Source organism: Hylobates moloch, unplaced genomic scaffold, assembly GCF_009828535.3.
Source record: "Hylobates moloch isolate HMO894 unplaced genomic scaffold, HMol_V3 SCAFFOLD_8, whole genome shotgun sequence".
Lineage (NCBI taxonomy): Eukaryota > Metazoa > Chordata > Mammalia > Primates > Hylobatidae > Hylobates > Hylobates moloch.
In genome coordinates this window covers 79,837,656-79,863,272 of record NW_026652283.1, presented here as the reverse complement: position 1 = coordinate 79,863,272, position 25,617 = coordinate 79,837,656, and the positions used below count along the sequence as shown (strand labels likewise).

At 48.4% G+C, this 25,617-nt stretch overlaps 1 protein-coding gene and 1 pseudogene across 2 annotated transcripts in view; one reads left to right on the top strand and one right to left on the bottom strand.

The window, feature by feature from the left end:
• Positions 1-2,427: 2,427 nt before the first annotated feature.
• On the bottom strand, positions 2,428-5,446 carry LOC131384049 (uncharacterized; annotated as a pseudogene).
• Positions 5,278-25,617, top strand: part of BSN (bassoon presynaptic cytomatrix protein) — a 114,702-nt gene continuing 94,362 nt past the window's right edge. Inside the window, exon 1 of one of the 2 annotated variants that reach the window (XM_032161481.2) lies at positions 5,278-5,674. In XM_032161481.2, coding sequence (XP_032017372.1) covers positions 5,445-5,674 — 230 coding nt within the window. In that variant the 5' untranslated portion in view covers positions 5,278-5,444. Of the gene's footprint in view, positions 5,675-5,696; positions 5,886-25,617 lie in introns of those variants that run through there. The other variant, XM_058442227.1, reaches the window with a different exon arrangement.

The window sequence follows — 25,617 nt, the reverse complement described above, 5'->3', positions numbered from 1 at the left end:
ACCACTGTTGTCTGGGGTAGGACATGTGAGCTGGTCAGGAGAGGGCATAAGTGCATGACTTTCCACCCAGGCCTGTTCTCCCCCAATCTACGAAACAGAGATGGGTGGGGGACAGGATCACAATAGAGATTCTGGTGACATTTTCTGTAGTTTATTGGAAATAATTTGTGTGCCTATCACTCTCTTCCTGCAAACAGAGCTCCTCAAGGGCAGGTCTCACAGTCTTCTCTGGGCCTGGCACTGAGTAGGAGTCAGGTATGCACCGGCCGAAGGAGGATGACTGCCTGCGTGCATGAGATAGGCAAAGCCAGCCCAGAGGCTTGTCTAGGGGAACACAAAGGGACAAGGGATGCAGGATGTTTTTTTCTTTTTTTTGAGATGGAGTCTTGCTCTGTCGCCCAGGGTACAGTGCAGTGGTGTGATCTCGGCTCACTGCAACCTCTGCCTCCTGGTTTCAAGCGATTCTCCTGCCTCAGCTTCCTGAGTAGCTGGGAGTACAGGCACCCGCCACTGTGCCTGGCTAATTTTTGTATTTTTAGTAGAGACGGGGTTTCATCATCTTGGCCAGGCTGGTCTCAAACTCCTGACCTCGTGATCCACCTGCCTTGGCCTCCCAAAGTGCTGGGATTACAGGCGTGAGCCACCACACTCGGCTGGGATGCAGTATGTTTTGACTTGGATGCTTATGACTTGGAGGAACCATGTCTTCATTATTTTTTCTTGTCATAACAAGCCTTCACAATCATGTAACTCTAATAGCAATGGGCCTTAATTAGCTTTCTTGGGAGCAATGCATGGGAGGTGGGGTTAGGCTGGTGGCAAACATTTCTGATAATTTTTTACCACCTTTTTTCACATAATGCAAGCAAAGAGTTGCCAATTGCAACAGCAAAGGAATTATATAGGCAAGGCATCAAGCAAATTCTGTATCTTCCAGCCTTATTCCTTTCTCCTGCTTTACCAAGGGCCATGGCCAGCTTAAGACCTCAGTACACAATTGAAGTTGTCCAGGCCAGCCCAGGTGGGCTGCTGAGCAGAACGAAGATACAATCACTTGTTTGTAGCCTCATGCCAGCTTAAGGCTTGCTTAGGGAACCGCCTTATTCTCTATGTTAGTGGGCAGTGCCAACAAATCTCAGCCAGGAAAGAAAGCCTCTGTTTCTTTGGGCTTCCTTCCTTCCTCTTCAGTTCTATTTCTCTCTCCCAAAGAAGAAGCGGGGCAGGAAGCCAATTTCCTGAGTTGCTTTTCATTGGGAAGTGAGACAGGCCTCAGCAGCACTTTAGCAAACAGAAGGGTACAGTTCAAAGAGCCTTGTAGGCAGGAGACAGGTCTCTCAGCCTCTCTGGAATAGTCCAAAGTCCATGGCACTATATCCTCTAGATATAGCCTGTCCTGTGTCATCCTTCTCTATTGTCTTCCTCCTCTGATCTCTCTAATGCCTACTCTTGCCTGCAAAGTTTGCCATTCTTCTTCACCCCCATAGACATCTTCATCTTTGGATCTCATGCCTCCCCATGGAGGCTGCCATGCTGAAAGGATCAGCCCAGAGTAAACTGGACTTATGGGGAAGCAGGCAAGAGTCTGAGCTCTACCCCTTCTCCCCTTCTTGGGGATGACCTGCATGATGCCTTGCCCACGGCACAGCTGGCCTCTGGGTGTAGTTCCTGAGGTTCTGTCATCTCTTCATTCTTCCACGATTTGCCTTCCGGTGACTAATCATTTCCACTAATCCCAGCAGTGAGTTGGCACTGATTGGGCCTTTTCCCACCTGGATTTTTTTGTTTTGTTTTGTTTTGTTTTGTTTGAGACAGGGTCTTGCTCTGTCACCCAGGTGGGAGTGCAGTGGCACCATCACAGCTCACTGCAGCTTCAACCTCCCAGGCTGAGGTGATCCTCCCACCTCAGCCTCCCGAGTAGCTGGGACTACAGGTGCATGCCACCACACCCAGCTAGTTTTTGTATTTAGTAGAGAAAGGATTTCACCATGTTGCCCAGGCTGGTCTTGAACTCCTGAGCTCAAGCAATCCACCTGCCTTGGCCTCCCAAACTGTTGGGATTACAGGAGCGAGCCACTGTCCATGGCCCTGGATGGCTTTTTGTTGTTGTTGTTGTTGTTGCTGTTTTTTCTGATTCCATTTTCCCTCTGGTCTTCTACAAGTGTCTGAGAGCATAGGCTGGAGAAGCAAGCTGGCGCGTGTCCGTTGGTTCCATTTAGGCATGTGGATTGATTGTCCTCTCATCTGGCCATCTCCAAAATGGCTGACATGTGTCACATGTTATGCTGAAGTGGGAAGAAGATATTTCAGCAAGTGAAGCTTAGGGGACTGGGAAACTCCTGCAGCGTCTCTAGATCTATCCTGTCCCTGGTGGGGCAGCAGTTGGACCCAGGAGGAAGTGAAACTTGACACACCACACAGTTGGCTTGCACAAACTGAAAGATTTGTTTATTCATTTGTCATAAAGCACAGTCAAGCCTAGTGAATTTTCCTGGATGAGTGAAGAGAGCTCATCAACAACCCCTCCATGAGGAGAAACCAGATGCAATCCCAGCACTCTCCCTCTTAGTTATTAGGTCAGCAGCTAAAGCCAAAGATCTCTCTGAGTGCTTTTAAGCCTGGTGATTGGTGGACCCCTTAGAGGCGCAGGTGAGGGAAATGCTCAGAGCCTCACGGAGAACCCAGCACAACCATGAGCCCCAGAGGGCCTGCTGAAGGCCAGCCCAGGGGATAGGACCAGTCAGACAAGGTCCTGCTGTTGAGGAGCCCCAGTCTAGATCAAGAGGAGGTAAACAGCCTCTGGGACAGTGAATGAAAATGGGAGATTGAATCAGAGCCCCAGATAACCAGAGGCCAATACCATCCCATGGTCCACAGGAGTCCCTGGGCTGAATGTCAGGGGTGAATGAACACAGGGCAGGCATGTTCCTGGGGATGCTCCTCAAATGAAACAGAACTGGGAGAGTTTGAGAGGAGAGGAGGGGCACCTCTAACTCACATTTTCAGGTCCTCCTGGGTCCACTGTGCTGTGCCCTTTGTCACCAGGGCAGCAAAGACCCTGGAGGTCTGCTAACAGCCAGGAATCCACTCTGAGGAGGGCAACTCCCAAAGCCTGCAGGCTGGGTGGAGCTAATTAACCACACAGGAACCAGAGGCATGTTGATTTAAATCTGTGGAAAGCCATAGCTCCTGTGGTTTCTACAAAAACAAAAAAATAAACACCCTTTCCTGCGTTTCAAGTAGCCCAACCCACACTGACTGGGGTCTGTGAAGCTGTAACAGCCTGGGTTGGGACAAGGTCAGGCCACTGGCCTGCCCATAGTGTTTGTGAGCATATTCTTCCCCAGGAGGAAATATATGGCACAAGACCGCCACATCCCAGACCATCACCAGGCAGACAACTAATAACAGAGTTGTCATATGTGTGCCAGGCACCTGTCCTGGTGTTTTACCTACATCAGGCTGGGTGCATTGACTCATGCCTGTAATCCCAGCACTTTGGGAGGCCGAGGTGGGTGGATCACCAGAGGTCACGAGTTCAGGACCAGCCTGGCCAACATGGTGAAATCCCATCTCTACTAAAAATACAAAAACTAGCCAGGTGTGGTGGTGGGCACCTGTAATCCCAGCTACTAGGGAGGCTGAGGCGGGAGAATCATTTGAATCCGGGAGGTGGAGGTTGCAGTGAGCCGAGATCACACCACTGTACTCCAGCCTGGGTGACAGAGCGAGACTCTGTCTCAAAAAAAAAAAAAAATTAAATATCTACATCAGCCACTCCACCCTTACAATCCCCCATATTCGAGGAGCTACTAAGATTCTAACTTTGCAGAATAGGAAATGGAGGCTCAGTGAGCCTAAGTCAGTTGCCAAGGGTCCTATCGAGGCTGAGATGCAGACTCTTTTGGACCCTAAATGTGCACATGTAGTCACCACTCACGAAGCTGTATCAAACATCCTGCAGCACAGGAGGAAACACAGCAAGGACCATCATATGCAGGAAGAGAGGCTCTCTTCATCCTAGGTCATCCCAGAGGGGCCAGGCAGTTTAGCGTGAAAACAGGAGGTATGAAGTCAGGAGAAAATATCAGGAAGTGGGGGCTCTGCATTTCCTCTTTCTCTTACTTGCTCCATCCCAGAGGTCGGGAGGAGCAGCTCGGAGTGCACAGGGGAAAGCCCAGGGAGGGTCCTGGCCCCTCCTCACCACAAGTGACACAGCCACCGGTCTGTCCAGCAGGCTGGCTATCAGCGTTCACTGGGATCCCTGGATTATTCTAGGTTCAGTTAGTTATATGCTAACACCCTATGTGATATATTCAGCAACATTAGGATAATTAAATGGGTTTGTAAAATGGGTTCAAGTTACTCAAGCCTTTCTACACAGTCATGATTTATGACGCCAGAGATGAACTGGAATATAGGCTGCATCTCCTAGGAAATATTCCCCAACAGGAAAGTACAGGCTTGTGTGAGAAGCCACCACGGCAGACAATCCTGAGTAGTGGGCAGAAACTGGCTGTAAATGTGAGGCAGCGGGGAAGTAATTTGGAAAGCTCTCAGGGTAATGCAGAGGCAACCTGCGGCCCCGCGTCCAGACAGTCCCGGGATCCACAGCTTCAGGCCTGAGAACCATCAACTCCTCTTCTCCATCCCCAAGGTCACTCTCCCAGGGCTGACTGAGGTGGCCTCTCAGCTGGCTTCACGCAGCCCTGTCACACCCTCCATCTGTGCCCGGGGCGCTTCCTGAGACTCCAGTTTCTCAGCGTGAATCCCAGATGGTTCCCATCGCCATCTGGATAAAGGCTCCACTCCCCAGCTGGCCTTAGAGACCCTCACAATCCGGCCCGACAGCCCAGCACCCTCCTTCTCCTTCCCTCTACGACCTTGCGTCTCTGAACACACTTGTTCCTCTGCCTTCCCAACTCCTATGCATACTTTGAGGCCATCCTCGGGTAGCCCCTCTCCTCTCCGAGGCCTGTCCTTACGATGCCTGTCCGCTGTGGCACTCCGGTTACCCGGAGGAGAGTTGCTACTCTCGAGTTCACCGAGGCGGAAAGCGCCCCTGACTCCAAAGCAGGGCTCAGGGCGACGTCCCCGAGGCCGCTTCTAGTGGCAGGTGCCCCTCCTCACAGGGCCCTCACAGCGATCCCGCCGGCCCCCACCCGGCTCCTTCTCAGGGCGCTACAGCCGCGTCGGCCCTGGACAGCGCATGCGCGGGCGCCGGCGGCTGTTTCCCAGCGACCCCGAGGCTGGCGGGAGCGCGCACAGGGGAAGGGGTGCGTGTGCCGGGAAGAGGGCGCGAGAAGCGCATGCGCAGCGGCAGGCGGCGGCGCGAGCCGAGCTGGGAGATGGCGGCGGCGGCGGCCGCGCTGAGAGTGTGAGCACCGTCCGGGAGCCGCCGGCCCGGGCGCAGCGCGACCCCGACCCCGCCCGCCCGCTTGCCCGCCATGGGCAACGAGGCCAGCCTGGAGGGCGGCGCTGGCGACGGGCCGCTGCCGCCCGGAGGCGCCGGCCCCGGCCCGGGTCCCGGCCCCGGCCCCGGCCCCGGCGCAGGAAAGCCGCCTTCAGCACCGGCCGGCGGCGGACAGCTCCCCGCGGCGGGAGCAGCGCGGTCGACCGCGGTACCACCGGTCCCTGGCCCCGGCCCCGGCCCCGGTCCCGGCCCTGGCCCGGGCAGGTAAGCGCGTGTCTCGGCGCCCGGGGGGGCGGTGAGCTGCAGCCTGAGGCCGGGGCCCGGGCCCAGGATCCCGCGATCTAGTGTGGACGGCGAGGTTCGACGTCCGGCCGCACTCTGAGCCCTACTGGAATGGCGTGAACTGGGTGGTCGCGGGAAGCGGCCCTTCCTTTCCAGCTGCCCCGCCTTGGCGTGGCAGGATGACGAGCGCAGGGTCAGTTGGGGCCTGCAGACCGTGACTCCGTCACGAACCCCAAATTCGCCTCTCCCCAACGCTCGGGCCTGACTGCTCAGGAGGGGCTTATGTAATCTTATCCTGGTCCCTCCGCACAGGGGAGCAATGGGATGGAAAACGTCCTCCCTGTCTGCTGGTGTCTGCATGTGTCCATTGTGCTGGGCCGAGGAAAGAGCACAATGGGAGTGGCTGTCAGGAAAGATAAGTGTCACTGCAAGGAACAGAGAGATGAAAATAGTTAAACCATGAACTTGGGCTTTCCTTGGGCATTTAGTGGCTGTAATCACTTTGGGGGAAAAGAAAATTGCCCACTGGACACCAAGAGGTGCTTATTTAGGCCCAACAATACTAATAGGATCATGTGTTTTCACCAAGGTTTAGGGAAACATTTTGGGGTGAAGCAAAAATGCTATTGAGTCATCCAGCACCAGATATGTTCTCATTACCTTATGATTTAGATCAAACCAGTGGAAAAGCTGAAACCCACACAGAATGCTTTAAACAGAACATATCTGATTAAATACTGTGAAACCAGATTGTTTTAAATGTATGCCAACCCAGGTCCTGCAAAAACAATCAAGTGGCAATGAAGGCTGTAAGGCAATGCCAATATATAATAAGTCAGTAGACTGAAAACTCAGGAAAACTACTAAGAGATGACAGGATAAAATGGAAGGCATTATCTTTGCACCAAATAGGCTTGGGGAGTAGAAAAACCCTCAGGGGGTGGGAGGGAGGTGCTTCCAGCTCCATGTGAGTCTGCTGATATATGTTGCCCTGGCTTTTCTGTGTGGGAGCACATAAACTGAGGATGCATAATTTTTTATTCTTTGGCTGCCCGACTGTGCCTCTCGTGTGTTTATTTCCTCAGAAGTCATTTCTTAGACAACTAACAGTAATGAAAGGCTCTTAGTAGCTTGAAACCTGCGGCAGACAGGTCAGCCTGTGAGCATCCTTTTTAGAGGTGGGGTTTGTCCATTTTACACTGCTATAATAGTAATGCAGTTGGATAGCACACAGCTCTTAGCACTGCAAACACTGTCCATTTTGCTGCGTGTTGAGTTGCTGTTTGGGTTTTAGCTTGAGAGAGGCTCACCCAGGCTTCACAGTGTTCTCCTTCCGAGGGAAAGCTTCTGTAGCTGAATGGAAAAACACCTTGTTATTGAGAGTTCCCTGTATGGGGAATTTGTCATTTCTCTTCTGATAAACAAACAGGCTGCTCTGCTTGTAGTTTATCAGATGTTGCAGAGCCAATCATATGAAATTCTGGAAAGACCTGGGCAGCTCAGAGGGACCAGAAGGAGGCTGATGTCTATTGCTCATATGCCTTTTTAGTGTTTCATTTGTACTTCATCTGTACATTCTGCTGCAAGGCAGACCCATGAACTGCTGTGGGTGAGGGGAACCATGGACTCCTGCTGGATTTAGTAGTCACACAATCTCTTACTGGCTGTGGGCAAGGCTCATACCTGAGCCTGTGGTGCTGAGGTCCTGTGACTACCAGACTCAGGAGGTGAGCTGGCTATTTGTCCCCAAAGCTCAGAACCAGAGAACATTAGGAGGTGGGATTTACTCCTCCAGCTGATATTCAATTTATCATAGCACCTCAGCTGAGCAGCACCTCCATGGCTTATCTCTCCTTTGGTATTGCAATGGCTTCTACTTCCTCTCACTAGAGCATCTCAGGTACCTGATGCCGAATTTAGCATGTTCTGTTCTAAGATGCTGCTGAACAGATTGGCCCATTGATGGGAAAAAAGCCCTGTGGATGTGCTTCTGGGCATTCAGGAAAGAGCATTAGCACAAAGACATATTTGCTTTCAGTAAGATTTTGAATTTCGGGGCAGTCAGAAACCTCATAGAGGTGGGTAGAAGGCCAGGTGAAAGGGAGATGATTCTGGGGGAGTTAAATCCTGTTGCGATATTACCTTGTCATCCCAGGCTGAATTAGTCTTTTCATCCTCATACTGAGCTGACTTGGACTCTGTGAGGGGGTGGCTCCAGCATTTGCCGCTGAAGATCCTGACTTGAATCCCATGAGTAGCAGTGCTGCCACACCCATAGTGCTGCCTCTTAGCCCGTCGGGATGATGTGGAGCTTTGGGCATTGGAGAGTCCCTCAAGGAAGGGCTCTCTGCTTCTGGTGTCAGGGTGGCCGTGTACAATTATATAATCTGTGCCTTTTCCAAGAAGTGCTGGTTTGGGAGAAAGCTGAACTCTAACCCAGCCTCCACTCTCCAAGCTGTGTGTCCTGGTGTAGGCTGCATCCTCTTAGATGAAGGGGCATCATTCACTCATTAATTCATTTACTTATTTATGGAGATGTGCCTAATGTACAGTGGAACACACATATTGATGGGATTTTATTTATACATACACTCGTGACACACTACCAGATCAAGACAGAACTTTATCAGTACCCCAGAAAGTACTTTTTAAAATAATTACACGAAGGAGCCATGTAGACCAGTGGCAGCCTGTCTAGTTTACACCAGCTCTGTGGACTTGCACTTTTTTTTTTTTTTTTTTGAGATGGAGTCTTGCTCTGTCGCCCAGGCTGGAGTGCAGTGGTGCGATCTCCGCTGACTGCAAGCTCCACCTTCTGGGTTCACGCCATTCTCCTGCCTCAGCCTCCCGAGTAGCTGGGACTGCAGGTGCCCACCACCGCACCCAGCTAATTTTTTGTATTTTTAGTAGAGATGGGGTTTCACCGTGGTCTCGATCTCCTGACCTCGTGATCCACCAGCCTCGGCCTCCCATAGTGCTGGGATTACAGGTATGAACCACTGCGCCCGGCCCGACTTGCACATGTTTTAATGTTTGCAAACTGATATCTAGTCGATCAGCTAAGGTGTATTTGTCAGCTATCAAGAGCAAGCACAGTTATTGGCTTTGTGGACGGTATGGAAAGGATATATAGTGCTTCCCTGTCCTTCAGCACCTCACAGACTGGTTGGTCAGATAGCTCTTGAAGAGCCAAATCGTGGAAGAACCCTAAGAGAGACACTGTGGGCAGCTCAGTGTCTGAGAAATGTCAAATAAGCAGTGCTTATAGGGTTATTAATTGGGAAGAGAGGCACAGCTAGGCTTTAGGAGAGGTGGAGATGTAAGGCTGGAAAAATGACTGGGTTAACAGAGGTAGAGATAGAGATAAATGGCATAAAGAATGTGGTCTACACAGGCAGGGACAATGAGCAGAGAATGAGGCTGAGTGCAGGGTGGTGGGGGAAAGCCAGGGCAAAGCCAAGAGAGGCCCTTCTCCATCACTGCCCATCAGAATGCGTAATCAATGCCAAAGTCGCCTCTATTCACTCCTGGACCATATGTTACGGAGACAGATACCCCAAGCCAAAGGCAGCTAGGCACAGAGAACGTGGTTGTTTACTGGAAGGTGGGCAAGGCTGCTCTGAGAACCATACCCCGAATTCCTTTTTCAAAATGGATTTCTCAGGCATAGTATCTCTGGTCTGGGATTAGTCAGACTTGTTACATTATATCAGCCAACTCAGCCTCTAGAAAAATCTGGCACTAACTTGTAAAGATAAAATGAAAGGACATAATTGCCAGATCTGGAAATAATGCTTCTTTGTCACTTAGAGATCTTCTTTGTCCCCAGTGGCTGGATCTCACAGAGGGTATGTCATGGAGTGTGAATTAAAGTGACCTTACATCTGAATGGTGACAATGTCAAAATTTTACCCAGAGGGCAACCATTTTTGCATTTCTCCAGGGAAAGCAGGCTACTTTTGATAATACAGTTGCTCACAGCATCATTAAGACTAATAAGGTGCTGTTGATTTAAAAAATGTAAAAATGTAATGGAGACATTAGGAGGAGAAATACTGTCTTTTGTTTGTTTGTTTTTTGTTTTTTTGAGACAGAGTCTTGCTCTGTTGCCCAGGTTGGAGTGCAGTGGCGCGATCTCAGGTCACTGCAACCTCTGCCTCCCAGGTTCAAGCAATTCTCCTGCCTCAGCCTCCTGAGTAGCTGGGATTACAGGCACCCACCACCACACCCAGCTAATTTTTGTATTTTTAGTAGAGACGGGGTTTTGCCATGTTGGCCAGGCTGGTCTTGAACTCCTGACCTCAGGTGATCTGCCCACCTCGGCCTCCCAAGGTGCTGGGATTACAGGCATGAGCCACTGTGCCAGGCCGAGAAATGCTATCTTAAATTTTTTTTTTTTTTATTATGGAAAATTTCAAACATACATGAAAGTAGAGGAAATGGCCTAATGAACTTTTGTGTTCCCATTGCTTAGCCACTGCCATCATCAACTTATGGCCAATTGAGTTTAATTTATCTCTCTCACATCCTACCCCCTACAGAAGCAAATTCCAGACATCCCAAAATTTCATCATCAGTATTTCAGTTTGTATTTCCAAGAAATAAGGGCTTTGCATGAACATAACCACAGCACCACAGCCACATCTAAATAGGATAATGATCTCTTCTTAAACTCAGCAAATATTCAGTCAGGATTCTGTTTTTCTGATTGTCTTATGAATTTAGTTTTATAATTGGTTTGAATTGTGATCTAAAGAGGGTCTACACATTGAATTTGTCTGATGCATCTCTCTAGTTTCTTTATGTATTTTCTCTCCTTTTTTCTCCTTGCAGTTTATTATTAGAGAACTGTGACATTTGTCCTGTGGTTTCTCATATTCAGGATTATGCTGATTGCATCCCTGTGGTGTCATTTAAGACGTTCCTCTGTCCCATATTTTTCTTGTAAACTGGGAATTCTATCTAGAAGCTAATCAGATTCAAATTTTATTCTTTTGGTCAAGAAATTCTAGCTTTTTAAAAAAGAGTTTCTTGAAGTCTTCAGACATGGAGAGGCTGAGAGTTCACTGAAAGCAGAGCCAGGGTTTGGGCTAATTGGGAGCCAAAGAACAATGCAGTGGACCACTTTTCTGTTCCTTTTCTAAAGCTCTCCTTCCTCTGAGTCAGTGTGGTTCTGAGTTTAAGAAGCCAAAGCGGCCGGGCGCGGTGGCTCACGCTTGTAATCCCAGCACTTTGGGAGGCCGAGGCGGGCGGATCACGAGGTCAGGAGATCGAGACCAATACAAAAAAAATTAGCCGGGTGCCTGTAGTCCAGTATCGAGAGGTGAGGCAGGAATTGGTGAACCGGGGCAGTAAGCCGTGGCCATGTCCAGCCTGGGTGACAGAAAAAAAAAAAAAAAAAAGAAGCCAAAGCTTTCAGAGGAAAGTTGTTTTTTTTTTCCCCAGAAAAGTCATGCCTTTCACCCCGGTTTGGGGGAGCCCTCCCTGCATATGTGAGTAGGAGGCTGCTGCTAGGATTTGGGGGCTTAATAAATCTTTCCCCTTATCACAGGTCCTGCATTTCTGAATTGGGCCCTTCCTCTTGTTAGTTGTGGGGGTGTGGAGGGCCAGACCTGCTATGTGTGGGCTATGTGAGGGGAACCTGTTGCTGGAGCCTGCGGGCCATGTGCAGTAAGTTGGGGCTAACTGTGAAGGTAGGTTGGCAACACTATAATAGCAGTTATAACTACCATTACTGAATGACTGCCTCATCACAGACATTCTGCTAGGTGTTTTATTTCTTATTCCACCTGCTTGGCCATTCAGCTTCTGCAGGCCCTGCCTGTCCTGACTTTACTTACTGCCTGGGGACTAACTTTTTAAATGGTAAAATGGTGGCTAAGCCCTGCATTCCTACAGCAAGGGCTGACTGTCACTTTAGGACATGAGGCCCTCTGGGTAAGCTGGGACTTGGTGGACAATCTAGCTGTGGGGGACTCCTGCTCATTCCTTTCATTTGGTGCCAGGAGCATGTCATGCTGGTATTGATCCTGCATTTGTAGCACTTGCCCGAGCTCCTTTTTTGGAGGGACCTCTGCCATCTCCGTTCACTAGCACAGTGGTTGAAGCTGTGGAGTGAATTGGGACACTGGCCTGTGGGCTCCTGCCTGTGGTAGGGGTGATAGAAGTTTGGTGTCTCACTCTCTGTGGTTCCTTCCGTACAGATCGGGCTTCTAGTGAGTGTCTGTTGCCCCCTGGCATTCTCTTGGCCCATTTGTCTTATACTTTAGGTTCTGGTCAGCTCTGCTGTGGGATGGGATACTCCCTGACTCATCTGTGTTGTGCCTTGGGGTCCCAGGCTGGCCACAGGGCTGCTCTGATCTCTCCTTCCTATTATTCGTCTTTACGGGCACATAGGGTTCTAAAGAGAGCTTTGCTCTAGCAGAGACCTGGTGCCCCTACTTCTTTCTAACAAGAGGGTCACATGGAGGCACATTGGAAGCCTCCAGGGAACTCTAGATCACCCCAGGATCAGATCAAATCTTGAATGGCCTGGAGAGGACTGGTTGCCCCTAAAGTGGGTGAGGCTGCTTTCAGGGCCAATGGTGAAGAAGAGATTTTCCCTGAGGGGAAATAGAAGGGATGGCTTTTGGGTCTTGGTCCCAAACACTGAGGAGATCCAAGAGCCTCAGCAGCAAGGATCACCCCACCCAGTCCTATCTGGGACTGCCCCCTGTATCCAGAGGAGCCCGAGCTCTTCAGTGCCACTGGCTTGTGTGGGGAGCCAAACCTCCCAAAGATGCTGGAAGAACCATTAAGGCATTTGGGTGCTTGGAAGAAAGGGTAGGTGAGGAAATTTCCTAATAGTTACACTGTTACATCTGTGTTTGCAGGCAGGTAACAAGGGTCACTCCCATTAAAATTTTTTTTAAAATTAATTAATTATTTAAATTGACAAAAATTATACACTATATATTTGTTATATACAACCTGATGTTTTGAAATATGTACATATTATGACATATTATGGAATGGCTAAGTCAAGCGAATTAACATAGTCATGACTTAACATACTTACCATTTTTGTGGTGAGAATGCTTAAAATCTGTTAGCAGCAATTTACAAGAATGCAATACATTGGTGTTAGCTATAGTCACCATGTTGTACAGTAGATCTTTTGTTGTTGTTTTTTCTTTTTCTTTTTCTTTTTTTTTTTTTTTTAGACAAAGTCTCACTCTATGTCGCCCAGGCTGGAGTGCAGTGGCGTGATCTCGGCTCACTGCAACCTCTGCCTCTTGGGATCAAGTGATTCTCATGTCTCAGCCTCCCGAGTAGCTGGGATTACAAGTGTGTGCCACCATGCCCATCTAATTTTTTCATCTTTAGTAGAGACCGGGTTTCACCATGTTAGCCAGGCTGGTCTTGAACTCCTGGCCTCAAGTGATCCATCTGCCTCAGCCTCCCAAAGTGCTGAGATTGCAGGTGTGAGCCAGCTACCATGCCCGGCCTAGATCTCTTGAATTTATTCCTCCTATCTAACTGAAACATCTTCTCAACCTTCCCTTCTACCTCCTACCCTGTCACCTACACTTTTTTGTGTATGAGAGTGGTTGTGGGGATTTTTACAGTTAGATTCTACATAGAAGTGGAACAATTTTAAAGTGAAATTTTATCCATGCATTCATGAAACTCTGCTGAACATCTTTTGGATACCTATCCCTGGGTGAAGTGTGAGGAATAAAAGAAGGAGCACAAAATAGGTTCTGCCCTAAAGGGGCCCATGGTGTGGGGAGAGAGAACTCTTGTCCAGATCTTTAGCCTCAACTTCTTCTTCGTTAAATTAGAGTTTGCTCCTGCCTTCTCTTTGTCTCACAGAGGTAAGAGAAATGAGAGTATGATTAAAAAGGGTTGCATTATTTCATGTTCTAAAATAGTAGAGCATATATTTGTATGGTATTTTACAGCTTACAAAACACATTCATAACATTCACGTATTCTGTTGGGAAGCTCCAAAGGCCTAAGAGGAGTGATGTAGAAGAACAGCCAGCTAGCAGACTTTAGCAAACCAAAATGCCGAATGCTGCAGAGAACTGTGTCACTTCCCTGCCTCCTCCTCTGTGAAGATGGGAGATTTAGCAAGATGATGGGAAAGGCTTTGAGGAGTGGGAAAGGGTCAGAAAGTAGGACATTGGAGCAAAGAACAGGATAGGATGATGTGGAGGAAGAAGAATAGTGGAAGCATGCCGGCTGGGGGTCAGAAATTCAGGTTTTAATCAATCCTGACATTGCCTAAACTTGGCTATGCACGTTGGGTGTGTCCTTGGTTTTTTCATCTGTAAAATGAGAGATTTAACTAGATGATCTCCACAGTCCCTTCCAGCTCTGACAGATGATTTCTGTGAAATGTGTAAAAAGGAAGGGTGATGCTTCCCATTTTTCTTCAGCCCCATTGAGCATAGAAAACAAGGTCTAAATCAAAAGTACACTGCACTTTTTAGTTTACTTTGTAGCAGCTCTAAATGAAGAGGCTTGCTCTTCCATTGTGTGGCAGAGATTTTTCAGAACGGACAAGATGACTGCACATTCAAGCCTGCAGCCAGGGAAGGGGCTGGCTGGCAACCCGCCTCTGGGTTGCTTCTGGTAGGCAGGGGCTCTCGAAAAACTGATGGCCTCCTTGTGCTGGGTTGGTTGGCCAGCCAGCAAGGCTCCTACCCAGACCTGCAGAGCCTGCTGCAGGCTCCCTGTTCTCAGCTGTGCTCGGCTGCTTATCTCCTGAGTGTTGTTCCACCTACTTCCTACAGGTGCTCTGGCAGCAGCCAGTGGGCCATGATTTCCGGGGGAGCTGGGGTTGGCAAACGCTTTGTGATGGGGGAAGGGTGGGGCATGGGAAGGGCTAGCCTGAAAGAGACTTTAGATCTGCAGACTTCAGTTTGGGCAGACTCCTTCATTTGTAGAATGAAGAGATACATGTGGTGCTCTCTGCAACTTCTGTAGCTGTGTGGGTTCTGTGGGCTCAGGCCAGATCTCCTCCAATGTCAAAGTCCGGTATGTGAGGCTGCTTCCTTCCGAAGTGTGGTTTGGCTTCAGCAGGTTATATGTTTGCTCTGATATCCTTTTATTTTGAGCATTGTTTCCAACCCCCAACGAATGCCAGAATGTCTGCTGTCATACTCTGTACGGGCTACAGCTCTGCCTTGGTGTGAACACTCGAGATCAGCAGCCTTTGGTTCTTCTCAGGCAGATGATTCTACTGCTGGAGAGTTCTTTTTTCCTGTTTGTCTGAATCAGGTTTCCTTACACCTCCTATCTGCTGGTTTTGGCTCTGCTCTCCAGCACCGCTGACTTATTTTTGCTCACAGGTTTAGCAGGCACTCACTGTACCTGCCATGTGCCAGGGCTGAGGTCCCTGCACGCACTTCCTCAATCCTGATTTTCTTCTCTGGACTTCACTTCTCCAGCTCCTGTGGCTGCGATGGGACTCTGAGACCCTTGCCAGCCTGGACTGCCCTGCCCAAGGGTGTCAGTATCCTAAGAGGACAGAGAGGCCATAGAGAACAGGGTCCAGGGCTCAGCATGTCACTTGGACTATGAGTGACGTAGGCTGAAGGACGCGGGGCCTTCCCTCTCACAGCATGAGAACACCCTTCCTACACCATTATGAGAGCTTTTGGGCAGCTACTCCCACACTTATCCAGCCTCATGCTGGGCATCTTCACACGAAGTCTGGGGCCTTCCATCCTGGACTTACGCAGCCCAAGTGTGAATCTGTGGAGGCCTGCATGAGTCTCTGCTATGTTTTCTCTGGTTATACTTAGAGATCCTTTCCAACCTAGTGAGACTCTTTTGGAACCATGAACTGGGGGTAATAACTAAGGCAATGTACTTGTTTCAAGAACCATACTGTGAGAACTTCTCCCCTTCCTAGGGCTCTGTGAGCCTACTTTCTAAACCCCTGCATCTGACCTGGAGTGGGGTGGCCAGTGTTGGATGCTCAAGGCCAAGGCCTTGCCAGCTCAGGTTTGGAGTGATGATGGCTGAGTAGTGGGAGTAGCTGCCTGAAAGCTCTCATAAATGTGTAGGAAGGGTGTTCTCATGCTGCAAGAGGAAGGCCCCTTGTCCTTCAGACTATGTCACTCATAGTTCAGGTGACATGACAGCTAGGGTTGGATTGGAGAGGCAACCACCCCTTGCACCCTAGCCATGGCAGCCCCTGTGCTCTGCAGAGGAAACCCTTGCGCAGATTTGTCCTTTCCTGGTCAGCCATGTTATGCTGGCCTGTCTTTGGGGTGCATTGGCCTTTGGCTCTGTAGGGTAGGTATCTCCAGGAACAGCAAGTGCTCTGCAGATGAAAATTTCAAACACATATAAAAGGAGAAAGGTAAAAAAAAAAAAAAAAGAAGAAGAAAGGATGGTAGGCTGAAGTCTCTCCTGCAAACCTACCACCTAGCTTCAACAATGATTAGCATTTTGCCAACTTGTTTTATCTATATTCCTCCACTTTTTTTTTTCTTTTTTTGACTAGAAGATTTTCTTTTTTTTTTTTTTTTTTTGAGACGGAGTCTCGCTGTGTCACCCAGGCTGGAGTGCAGTGGCAGGATCTCGGCTCACTGCAAGCTCTGCCCCCTGGGTTCACACCATTCTCCTGCCTCAGCCTCCGGAGTAGCTGGGACTACAGGTGCCCGCCACTACTCCCAGCTAATTTTTTGTATGTTTAATAGAGACGGGGTTTCACCGTGTTAGCCAGGATGGCCCCGATCTCCTGACCTCGTGATCCGCCTGCCTGGGCCTCCCAAAATGCTAGGATTACAGGCGTGAGCCACCGCCCCTGGCCAGGATTTTCATTCAAAATAGAAATATATCATTTCACTCATGAATAGTTTAGGATGTATACCTCTAGTAGTTAGAGGGTGCTTTACTATTTAATTCAATGGCATTATCACAACCAACAAAGTTAACTTTAATTTCTTACTATAACCCAATACCCAATCCATGTTTAATTTTTCTTTATTGTTCCAAAAATGACATTTTATTTTATTTTATTAATTTTTTTTTTTGAGACGGAGTCTCGTCCTATTGCCTAGGCTAGAGTGCAGCAGCGCCATCTTGACTCACTGTAACCTCCACCTCTCGGGTTCAAGCAATTCTCCCTGCCTCAGCCTCTCGAGTAGCTGGGACTACAGGCGCACACCACCATGCCTGGCTAATTTTTGTATTTTTTTACTAGAGACGGGGTTTTGCCATGTTGGCCAGGCTGGTCTTGAACTCCTGACCTCAGGTGATCTGCCCACCTCGGCCTCCCAAAATGTTGGGATTACAGGCATGAGCCACTGTGCCTGGCCCCAAAAATGATATTTTAGTTTGTTCAAACAGTATCCAAACAAAGTCTACATATTGCATTTGGTCGATGTGTTCTCTAAGTTTCTAACAGTCTCCTTGCTCCTTTTGTTTTCAAATGCCATTTATTTGGTGAAGACATCAAGACATTTATCCTAGACTATCTCTCATTTTGGTTTTGGCTAAGCATATCCTCTTGAAGTTATTTTCTTGCTTCCCAGTGTTCCCATATTTCCTATAAACTGGTAGTGAGATCTAGATCAGAATACATTCAATCTTTTTGGAAAGAACACTTCATTGGTATTGTGTACTTCCTATTGTATCCCAGAAGGAAGCACTATGTCTGTCTCCTTGACCTACTTTAGTGATGAAAAGATGGATCAGACCTGGGTGCAGTGGCTCACCCCTGTAATCTCAGCACTTTGGGAAGCTGGGACGGGCAGATTGCTTGAGCCCAGGAGTTTGAGACTAGCCTGGACAACATAGTGAGACCCCATCTCTACAAAAATACAAAAAAATTAGCCAGGCATGATGGCACATGTCTGTGGTCCCAGCTACTCGGGAGGCTGAGGTGGGAGGATCACTTGAAACTGGGAGGTCAAGACTGCAGTGAGCTGAAATCGTGCCACTGCACTCCAGCCTGGGTGACAGAGTAAGACTGTATTTCAGGAAAAAAAAAAAAAAAAAAAGGATTAAGGGATTCAAGTAGTATCAGTGATTAATCCATTATAAAGTCCTGATCAATTTTTTTTTGCCTGATGAATTTAGCATTCACGAATGATCCTTAGCTAGATCCATTATTTCATAACAGGTTGCAAACTTAGCTGAAATTCTTTAAAAATTATCTGTTAACTTTTTTTTAATGCACCAAACATTTATTAAACATTGCAGTCAATAGCAGGAACACAAGAAGGAAAAAGACACAGTCCTACCCTGAAGATGCCCTCCAAACTGGGTTGAATCTCCATGCTTGGTGCTCCTTTCAATGGATTGTTTTTAAATAATAATGTAGATATTTTTATTAACGATAATACTCATGAATGTAGTTTAAGACTTCCTTCTGGTTCCCTTTGCCCTTAGGTTATCCCTTTTCAGGGATATATAGTTCTCTGTTTTAGAGTTATTAGAAATGATTCTTCTCTGTGTGGTTATCTGATTAAGAGGATATAAAATTAAGCTCTTTTTTTCCAGTTTGTGTTTAATTTGTAAGGATTACTTTTTGATCAGTTTTCTGTTGCTACCGTCATTCTGCACAATAAACCAGCCCAAACTCAGTAGCTTCAAATAGCAATTTTTTATTCTCACTCATGCATCTGCATGCCGGCTAGAATTCACTGATCTAGACTGGGCTCCAGGCTGCAGTTGGGTCCAGGTCAGATCAGTGTGTCTCTCATCTTCCCTGGACAGCAGTCTAGCTGGGGCATGTTCCTCTTATGATGATGAGAGACACGCAAGAGAGTATGCCTAACCTCACAGCACATTTCAAGCCTCTGACATTATGACACATCTGCTAACATTCCTTTAGTCAAGCAATTCATGGTTAAGCCCAAGTCGAGGAGTTGTATTGCAGTTACTATGGCTGTGTAACACGTTAACCCAAAACTTAGTGGAAAACAACCATTATTCTGGTCACAGATTCTGCAGGTCAGGAATTTGGGCAGGGCACAGTAGAATGGAGCTTGTTTCTGCTTCACAATGTCTGGAGCTTCAGCTGGAAGACTTGAAGGCCAGAGATTAGAATCTTCTGAAGGCTCATCAATTATATGTTTGAGAGTTGATGCTGGCTGTTAGCTGGGAGCCCCAGGACTTCTCCATATGATTTCTCCATGTGGTTGTTTGGGCTGCCTCACAGCATGGTTGCTGAGTTCCAAGGGTGGGGAGAGGGCAAATTAGGGGTTGGGAGACAGGTGGAAGACCGTACTGACTTTTATGATTTAGTCTTAAGAGATATGCAGTGTCACTTCTGCCACATTCTGTTTACTAACACAGTCACAAGATCCTGCCTATGTTTAAAAGGAGGGGACATGGACTCTGTCAGAACATGTGGGACTGGAAATCTTGCTGAGACCATTTTTGGAAAATACAGTCTGCCACAGCTGGAAAAAATATATTCTGCCTCTAGTTGGAGGAATTGCGAAGACACATGGCACAGAACAGAAATCGATGGAAAGTAAAGAATTGAAAACAACAATGGCATATACCGTACTTTTTTAAAATTTAATTTTTAAAAATTATATAAAGCTGGCCGGGCACGGTGGCTCACGCTTGTAATCCCAGCACTTTGGGAGGCCGAGGCGGGCAGATCACGAGGTCAGGAGATCAAGACCATGGTGAAACCCCGTCTCTACTAAAAATACAAAAAAAATTAGCCGGGCGTGGTGGCGGGCACCTGTAGTCCCAGCTACTCGGAGAGGCTGAGGCAGGAGAATGGCGTGAACCCGGGAGGCGGAGCTTGCAGTGAGCCGAGATTGCGCCACTGCACTCCAGCCTGGGTGACAGAGCGAGACTCCGTCTCAAAAAAAAAAAAAAACAAAATTATATAAAGCTTTCATATGATTCCAAATAAGTATATTGAGAGAAGTCTAATTCCATCTTGTTCCCTCTACTTTATTCTCTTTGCCTTTCTGATAAGAAACAATTTTTATCAGATTTTTCCCACTGTTTCTTTTTGCAAATTTAAGGGAAAAATATATTTGTTTACCTTTCTTTTTTATGTAAAAGGTAGCAGACTCTAACTACTCTTTTGTATTTTGCTTTTTTCCGTGTAATCAATCTTGAAGATCAGCCTGTAGCAGAATATAGAAATCCTCCTGATTCCTTTTTGCATCTGCACTGTGCCTCACCATGTGGATGTGCCATGGTTTATCTATGGACATTGGGCTGTGTCCAGTCTTTTGCTCTTACAAAAAGAACCACAGTGAGGAATGTGGAAAATATGGCATTTTGTAATTTTACCAGTGTGTCTGTGCGATAGTTTCCTAGAAGTAGGATTGCTGAAACAAAATGGTAAATGTATAAGTTGTTTTTCTCTGTGTTGCTAAGACTGAGGGCCAAAGGCAGAAGTAATAGTATTCAGGCATGAGAGGATGATCATGGTGGGGTGCAGGGGGTTTGCAGGACAGGGAGGTGGGAAGGGGCTGAGTAGTAAGAGTGATGAAAAGTGCTCAACTTCTGAATATATTCTGGAAATTGAGCCAGAAGGATTGCCGAATGGTTGGCTGTGAAGTGTTGAAGAGAGGAGTCAGGAGGAGCTCTTGAGTTTTGGCCTGGGCATCTGGTGTACACAGGGAGGAGGAGGAATGGGCCTAGACCAGGAGTTTGTTCTTGGACAAGTTGTTTTTTAGAGGCATCCAAGTGAGATGTTAGGTAGGCAGCTGGGTATTCAAGTCTGGGCTGGAAAAATAAAGTAGCACTTCACCTGCAAGTGCTTTAATATTAATGCCACCTGGTTCCTACAAGTACCCTGAAAAAGAGATAAGGGAGAGGAGGAAATTGAGGCAATACTGGGGTTCCAAGAGAGTGAATCAAGTGCATTCAATTAAACAAATATTTACCTCGTCAAATGAAACTTTGGAAATGAAAGCACTCAGCATGAGGCCTGCCATTAAGTGCCTACTAGTTGATGTCAGGTTCCATGCCCAGGGCTGAGGATAGAAAGATGAACAGGTAGATTATGCCCTTATTTCTTACCCTAGATCATGTTTGAGTTGAACTTGATTGAGGGTATAGTTCCTGACCTCTGGGAGCTCTGACTCAGTGGGGGATGCTTGGAGGTCTCAGGGGCCTACTGTCATCCATCCTCCTCATCTTCACAGACAGCTGCTAAAACGGATTATAGAATTTGAGGCTCAGACTGGAGAGTTCACCTGAAAGGCCTGGCTCATTCTATTGGCTCTAGAATCTGCAGCTAGTCAGAGATGAAGCTCAGGTCACCAGAGTCACAGAGAAAAGTCTCTCACTATAGGAAAAGTGTCACTTTGACTCTTTAGCCCTCACTCCTATTCAGTAAACTTCATGAAGCCAGATGGAGGGTGTTGGCCTTCAGCTGGAGTGACAGTCGTGTGGGACAGGCGCCCCTTGACAGATTTTGGGTATTGGGAAGAGGGCAGGAGGGAGGGAGTTCCAGGTCTGGGGCTGCTGCTCTGGGGTTGTGATTTGCTGTTGGGCAGCTGAGCAGAGATACCATAATTTGACTTTGGGATGTATATTTCTCTGGACTTAGGGATCAGGATGCAGGCTGTAGCACATGAAGCTGGCTCGGAAGCCAGCAGACTGGAATAGGACTTTCCCAATGGCTAAGCACTCATCTCTGCTCCCCTCCTGTGCTGAAAGCACTTTTTGCAAATGATGGTACTTAGCACTGATTGCCTGGCAGCCTAAGATACACCACCCATAGAGCAGAGTCAGAGGGGGTTTCCTGCCAGGGCATTTTTGGGGAGCTATGATGCAGGCTAAGGCAGTGGAAGAAAGGGAGGAAGGGAGCAGACAGAAAAAGGAGGCTTGATCCAGTGCTCCCAACAGACCAGGTTTGCCACACTGCCTGCCTCCACCCCACCCCTTCCTCCCTAGCTTTATTAGGGTGTGTGTTGGAGCCCACCCAAGGGTCCATGCTGTCATTGGTACTTTGCACCTACATGGCCATTCTGTTTACTTTGGTTTGAGCCATGGAAACAGAGACTGAAGAGCAGCAGGCACCAGCCTCTGTGCTGTCCCTACTCAGGCCCCCAGTTGGGGGTGAGGAGCCCTGGGAAGACCATCCAAAGTTCCAGGGACAGACGCCAGAGCTACACAATCACCTCCTTTTCTAGATAGTAAGAAACAAAGAAAAACCTCTACACCCCTGAGTGTTGAGTGAGGAAAGCAAACATGTTCTCCCTGTATTCAAATTAGCCAGAGAACCTGGTGGGGACTCTTGGGGGCAACACCTTCCCTTCCAATGCCAAGGCAACACTTCCCCTTCCAGGCTCACTCCTCTGAGCCTGCCTGGTAGTGCTAATAACTTGTTTTCAGAGGCAAGAAGAAAGAGGAAATTAGAAGTTTTGCCTTTTTGGAAAGCATCCTGTGCTACCTGCAGTCCCACATGAACACTGACTCTGGGACTCCCAGGCCTGTGAAATGGAGTGGAAGCGACCCCAGGAGTACCAGAGCTGAGCCTTCCAGCAAAGTTTGGCAAGGAATGTGGGCCTCAGTCACACTCCTTCAGCTTCCTTTTCCTTAGTCCCTACTCGTGGCGCAGGAAAAAACAAGAAGTTCAGATAGCGACAGGCATTGCTTTTGAAAAGATAGTAACAGTACTTAGTAGTAACTGAGGAATTTTAAAAATACACTGTGCTTTTTTTTTATTCTGTGTAGCTCTGGCCAATAGAGAGTTAAGATCACTGGTGGGATGGAAATACTATTCTAGAGAGGTAGTGGGCATTTCCAAGCATCCCACAGCAAGTCAGGGGCAGGACAGGGAAGAGGAGCCTGGGTTTCCTAGCTCCAGCCTCTGCTTGGTGAATCTCTCTGGCTACTTTGGAATAAGAAAGCTTTCATGTGTCCAGTGAAGGGTTAGGGCATCCAGTGGGTAAGAATGGCATACTTCCTGCCCCTGTTGCAGGGCACAGGCCTCTGGGTAGAGTAGACTGGGGTTGGGGAGAGGGGGTGGGCAGCTTCAAGTAGCTTTGGGGTATAAGGCTCCAGGGCCAGAAGAGCCCAGGTCTCATAGGATGGAGTTTGGTGGCAAAGCCTCTGCCACAATGAGACTACTTGGAACAGCCCACTTTGGTAGTGCACTCACTCTGAGCCAGGCCCCAGAGGCCTCAGGGTATAATAGGGAATGAGGACAGAGATTGTTCATCCCTTTCTTCCTCCAACTGCCATGGACATGGGGGATAACTCTGCAAACAAGCTGACATGTTCTAGACGCATATGGAGCACACAGCCATCAGGAGTAAGACCCACACCATGTAAGTGATTCTGGTAAAGTGTACTGATTATTATTCGGTGGCATGCAGTGGGGGTGGGTTTAGGCATAAGGGATAGAGGCAGCACCACCAACTCCCCATACCCCAATAAATTAGCTTTTCCAGAAACCCTGCTTTATCCTCAGAGAAGGCTTTGCTCCCCAGAGCACACAGCATTTTGAGAATGTTGTTTATTTGTCCATTCATTCAACAAGCATTTAGCCCCTGCTGTGTATCAGAGTCTGCGCAGGCTCTGAGTTCACAGGGGAAACACAACAGTCAGCAGGTTGGATCCCACAGACTGTACGAGCACAATACAGTCTGAATATAGCGTTGAATACTGAAACAGTGTTGACCATTGGACTTGTAGGAGCTCTTTTCTTGGGAAAACTTTAGTCTATAACATGATGGAGATGGAATTAATCTGACATAAAAACTTTTTGAGGACAAAAATCAATGATTTTGTTTATTATCCATGAGAGATCAGGGCCGGGTGCTGTGGCTCACGCCTGTAATCCCAGCACTTTGGGAGGCCGAGGCGGGCGGATCACGAGGTCAGGAAATCGAGACCATCCTGGCTAAAACGGTGAAACCCCGTCTCTACTAAAAATACAAAAAATTAGCCGGGCGTGGTGGCGGGCGGCTATAGTCCCAGCTATTCGGGAGGCTGAGGCGGGAGAATGGCGTGAACCCAGGAGGTGGAGCTTGCAGTGAGCCGAGATTGCACCACTGCACTCCAGCCTGGGCCACAGAGAGAGACTCCATCTCAAAAAAAAAAAAAAAAAGAGATCTTAAAAAGTCTTGTTTGGGAATGGAACCTCTACTCAAACCCAAGTTTGGGCTCCCCAGGGCCTCGAAGTCAGTGGGAGCAGCTGAGTAGGGTGTAGTTGATGGATCAAGGAACACGCTTAGGGGAAAATATTGCAATCCAACTTGGACAGCCCCAGGTCAAAAGTGGGTGATATTATAAGATCAGAGTGGTATCCTTTGGAACTCAAGGATAGTTTGCAGCCAGGTCTTGGATAAGAATGAGGAATCAGGGAAACCATCCCCTGTATCTACTTTCTTTCTTTTTTTTGAGACGGAGTCTCGCCCTGTCACCCAGACTGGAGTACAGTGGTGTGATCTCGGCTCACTGCAAGCTCCGCCTCCTGGGTTCACGCCATTCTCCTGCCTCAGCCTCCAGAGTAGCTGGGACTACAGGCACCCGCCACCACGCCCGGCTAATTTTTTGTATTTTTAGTAGAGACGGGGTTTCACCATGTTAGCCAGGATGGTCTTGATCTCCTGACCTCGTGATCTGCTCGCCTCAGCCTCCCAAGGTGCTGGGATTACAGGCGTGAGCCACCGTACCCGGCCACCTTGCATTTTCATGGGCTTCTCAGATCCCTCAGCTGCGTGTGCAGAAGAAAGGAGGAAGGCCAGTGAATAGGCAGCCTCTGCCAAGTACCTCTTTTGGGCATGACTCTCAGGTACTCCGAGACTGGGGGAGGCCAAGTCTCAGAGTACTTGAGGGACCCAGGCTCATGGAGACTTCTCCACTCTGTCTTTCCTAGGCGCTATGCTAGGGTCTTGGGTGTAGCAGTAAGCAAAGCTGGTGCAGCCCTATTCTCAAGGAGATGAGGGCCTAATGGGAGAGACTAACTTTAATCACATACAAATCAAAATGCTATTGAAGGAGTAGGAACAGAAGCCGTGAGAACTGATGCCCTGAGGCAGTGATGCCAGGTGAAGACGTGTGTGGTGTGTGCCTGAGGGGTGAATAGGAGTCAAGGAAATAGGTAGGTGGGGAGGAAAGGAGGGGTCAAGCCTTCTAGGCAGGTGGAACCACACATGCAAAGGCCCTGAGGCTCATGATCAAAGAAACAGGACATGCCTTTTCAGTGGAAGATGGACCAGAAAGATGGAGGGGAGCAAAGGGACATGTTCTGGCAATGGTACACACAGCCTGCTTCTAGCCAGGACATCCTCCTGCTGTGATTGCTGGGGCTGGTTGTTCTGCCTTTCCTGTCCCCTCTATCTCCTCCCCAGCTTTTTCTTCTGGGCTCCAACAGGAGCTCACTGCCCCTCCCTGCTTTGGGGCTGTTTGTCCAGCTAGTTGCTCCTGCCACTATGGGAGGGCACCAAAATAGTTGTTGCCCCCATGAGGAGAGGTAGAGAGGTAGCAGCAGTACTTTCTCTCTGTTTTTTTTTTTTTTGAGACGGAGTTTCGCTCTTGTTGCCCAGGCTGGAGTGCAATGGCGCAATCTTGGCTCACCGCAACCTCCGCCTCCTAGGTTCAAGCGATTCTTCTGCCTCAGCCTCCTGAGTAGCTGGGATTACAGGCATGTGCCACCATACACAGATAATTTTGTATTCTTAGTAGAAACGGGGTTTCTCCATGTTGGTCAGGCTGGTCTCGAACTCCCGACCTCAGGTGTTGCGCCCGCCTCGGCCTCCCAAATTGCTGGGATTACAGGCGTGAGCCACTGCGCCCAGCCTTTCTGTTTTTGAGATGGGGTCTTGCTCCATTGCCCAGGCTGGAGTACAGTGGTGCAGTCACAGCCCATTGCAGCCTCAACCTCCCAGGCTCAAGCAATCCTCTCACCTCAGCCTCCCGAGTAGCTGAGACTAGAGGTGTGCATCACCATATCTGGCTAATTTTTGTATTTTTGTATTTTTTTTTTT